The sequence below is a fragment of the Sorghum bicolor genome, chromosome 1 (genome assembly GCF_000003195.3).
Source record: "Sorghum bicolor cultivar BTx623 chromosome 1, Sorghum_bicolor_NCBIv3, whole genome shotgun sequence".
Taxonomy (NCBI): Eukaryota; Viridiplantae; Streptophyta; class Magnoliopsida; order Poales; family Poaceae; genus Sorghum; species Sorghum bicolor.
In genome coordinates this window covers 55,890,837-55,893,968 of record NC_012870.2, presented here as the reverse complement: position 1 = coordinate 55,893,968, position 3,132 = coordinate 55,890,837, and the positions used below count along the sequence as shown (strand labels likewise).

The window sequence follows — 3,132 nt, the reverse complement described above, 5'->3', positions numbered from 1 at the left end:
GCATCAGGGGCGGTAGCATACATGGCAACTAGCATCTGCCAGATCTCCTATCAGCATGCATGGTCGAATATAGGCAACCAGCACACCTGTGTGATACATGGAAACTAGCATCTCCCTGCTCCCCTAATCGAGCATATATGGCAACAAGCATACACGGCAACCAGCACATATGCATGGTCGATGGTATTGTCTTCCATAATTAACAGATGCTACTACGTGATTGTAGCGCTGACTGATATATGGCAAGTAGCAGTGCTTCAAACCTGGCGCCAATAGTGTGATCGATATTTTTATTGTGATTTGTTGTGCTCTACTCCTATATATAGGTCGGATGAATGGTTCTCGATCGAGATAGTCCTCAGACAAACGCAACATATACAGACTTCACGTTCAGGGAGCACAGAAAGAGCAGGTCCTCACCACGTTCGTACGTTGCCGCGTCATTGTCATCGTCTAGGTACGTCGTCTCCTTCCTCCTCCATAGGCTGACTACCCAGAATTTCGTTCATTATTGCACATTTTTGCACATGCTATTTTGTTACCCATATAGGATTTTTTGGTCTTCCTACACAAATGCCGAATGCTTGCTAATCAATTTCCATCACATGCCCATTGATATGATTTTCCTATTTAATATTTCACTTTTGTTCTTAATAGATAGAACAAATAATTAAAAATAAAAAGGGTGTCTAAGGATGCATGTGATTAGACTTTACCTGCTGAGTTTTTGTTTTAAATCATGACATTCGTGTCATTCTATCTCAGTTTTTAGCATTTAAAAGTTTTCACGATTTTTGGCCTCCCAGCTGTGAGATGATGTCCACCATTGTGTCCCTCAAAAGAAAGAGGGTGTTTGCTGATCCGTTACCAGCGATCATACACACCAACAGGTACGTAATATTTTTCTTGTAATTGGTTGATAAGGGGATCATTTTTATGTTTTCATAGGTTTACTCATTTAAATTTCATCATTTTGATTGATTATGGACGGGATTCTAGATGGGTTGAATTCCATGAAGTGGGAATGGAACACATATTCTCGACATGGAAATTAAGTGCTAAGGTGTTCTGGAAAGGCAATATACGGCAACATCAAGGCAGAAGTTATTTACGTTTAATTTTAAAGGACGAGGAGGTACGTTCCATTAATTTTTAAACCGAGTCTAAAAATTTTTGTTGGCAGACATGTGGCGGACTCTATTTTGGCTAAAACATTTTGCAGGGAACCAAAATGGAAGTTGTCGCCTACGACGATGAAACCATGAGGTTTGACGGTTTACTTGTTCAAGGACAAGAATACGAATTCTCTAGAGTTGGCTTTTTGCCTACTTGGGAAGATGATATGCGCTACATGTTCCGTTTACATTCTGACTTCTATGTGTATCTATCTACACATACTATGCTAAATGCACAAACGAGTATTTTTGGGTTTCCTCAGATTCCTCGTACGTTTATGTCATTCCAGGATGTATACAATGTAGACGAGTTTATTTTTCAGGTATATCTTATATGCCTATATTTATAATCATGTATTTAACTATTTATGCTCTTATTTGATCAACACCCATCGTTTGTGTTTGTAGATATCATTGGTATCGTTGTATATGTATCTAATGTCCAAGGAAGGGATGACCCGAGGAGTCTATACAGACATGTAAGGTACTGTTTTAGTTATGAGAGATTGTAATAATTTAAAACTTTTATAATTAGTCGCCGCGGATTAGTTTTGTAACTCGTAGGAACCACTTCATCATAATAAATGTCATGAAACCACACCTTTTACGTCACACCATCGGTGAATGGCGGCGAGCAGCATCAGACTTGTGCACTCTAGCGGCCCTCCATGAATTCAAGGAGAGGTACTACATGCCCGATGTCTTTGTATATATTGACTAATTAATTTTGCTCGTGCATGATAGGTGGAGTGACCACTAATGATTTCAGTGAAATTGTATTATCTCCTATTTGTGGTCAGGCAGATGCATTCCAAGGTGAGATTATTTTGAGGTTACTCACTTACTAATTTCTCGTATATAGCTTTAACCATAATTTTTTATTGGTTTGTAGGCCTACGCAATCGCCTACTTGGTGATGCAGACTACCGTCAACGAGCTCAACAATTTGCCCATGACACTGTATTGTGTCTCATCGAGCGCAACCGTTGCGTCCACACTCCCGATCACGGCGCTCATCACAGAGCACCCCAGCGGCTGTCCCGCCATCGCCCTTACATTCGTCGCAGTCGTGGTTATGGTCGCTGAGCGCCTCAGCGGTCATCCCACCCAATGCCATTCCATGCTCAGCTCGTGTACTATGAAGTTGTCAGCTCGCATTGTACGGGCATGACTCGTGAGCTTATAGGCTTAAAGACAGTTGCCATCTTCATGTCATCAACATGACATTTGTTTATAAAAATAAGTGGTGATACATTGCGTATAATTTCTTTTATGTCCGTCTACATAGGTTGCGCTCCTATCTCGAAACTCTTCCTAGGATAAACCATTTAATTAAACTGCTTTTTCCTAAGTAAATGCAGTGAAAAAATGCACTAAGAGTTTGGATTTCACAATGCAATTGAAGAGATTCACATTAATTTTCAAAATAACGACGCATGAAAAGGTTATGGACAAATAGACCTTGGCAATCTTGTCAACCCATGTTCACGTGCCTGCCTCCTACCAATAGGTCTCTCTCTCTCGGGCTCGCCAGCAGCTACAAAGCAGCGGATCAAGCCTGGGCATAGAGGAAGAACATAGATTCGTGCCTCAAAAATCGATCTGGTGTGATATGCGCATACGCGATCCACGACACTCCTTCCCTCCAGATGCCACATCTTGGTGCGATCCCGGCCATGCTTCCCTCCAAACTAAGACGTTTGTTCACCCATACGATGTCTTCTTGATCAAACGCCACCCAACAAATCACGTATCAAATTGCGATCGCCAGAAATCACGCAGCCATCACAGCTCTTCCCAGCGCCTCACTCCTTTCCACATGGAAAGCACAATGATTTTGGCCCAGCCATATATGCTCGAACATGGAAAGTCCCCATGCGAGAATATCTCCCATCCACAAGGGAAACAACGATGATTTGAACCCTTGCCATAAAATATAAAATTTCCCAATGTAAAA

At 41.5% G+C, this 3,132-nt stretch overlaps 1 protein-coding gene across 1 annotated transcript; it reads left to right on the top strand.

Annotated features, from left to right (window-relative positions):
- On the top strand, positions 1,934-2,428 carry LOC110434871. Its single transcript, XM_021459669.1, has 2 exons — positions 1,934-1,991; positions 2,068-2,428. The coding sequence occupies exons 1-2, from the start codon at positions 1,935-1,937 to the stop codon at positions 2,344-2,346; spliced, it is 336 nt and encodes a 111-aa protein (XP_021315344.1). The 5' UTR covers position 1,934; the 3' UTR covers positions 2,347-2,428.

What these genes read in the sequence shown, in the direction of transcription:
- LOC110434871 (XM_021459669.1), top strand. Translation starts at nt 1,935, where the DNA reads ATGATTTCAGTGAAATTGTATTATCTCCTATTTGTGGTCAGGCAGATG. An exon ending in TCAGGCAGATGCATTCCAAG is followed by an intron (nt 1,992 to 2,067) that starts GTGAGATTATTT and finishes ATTGGTTTGTAG; the next exon opens with GCCTACGCAATCGCCTACTT.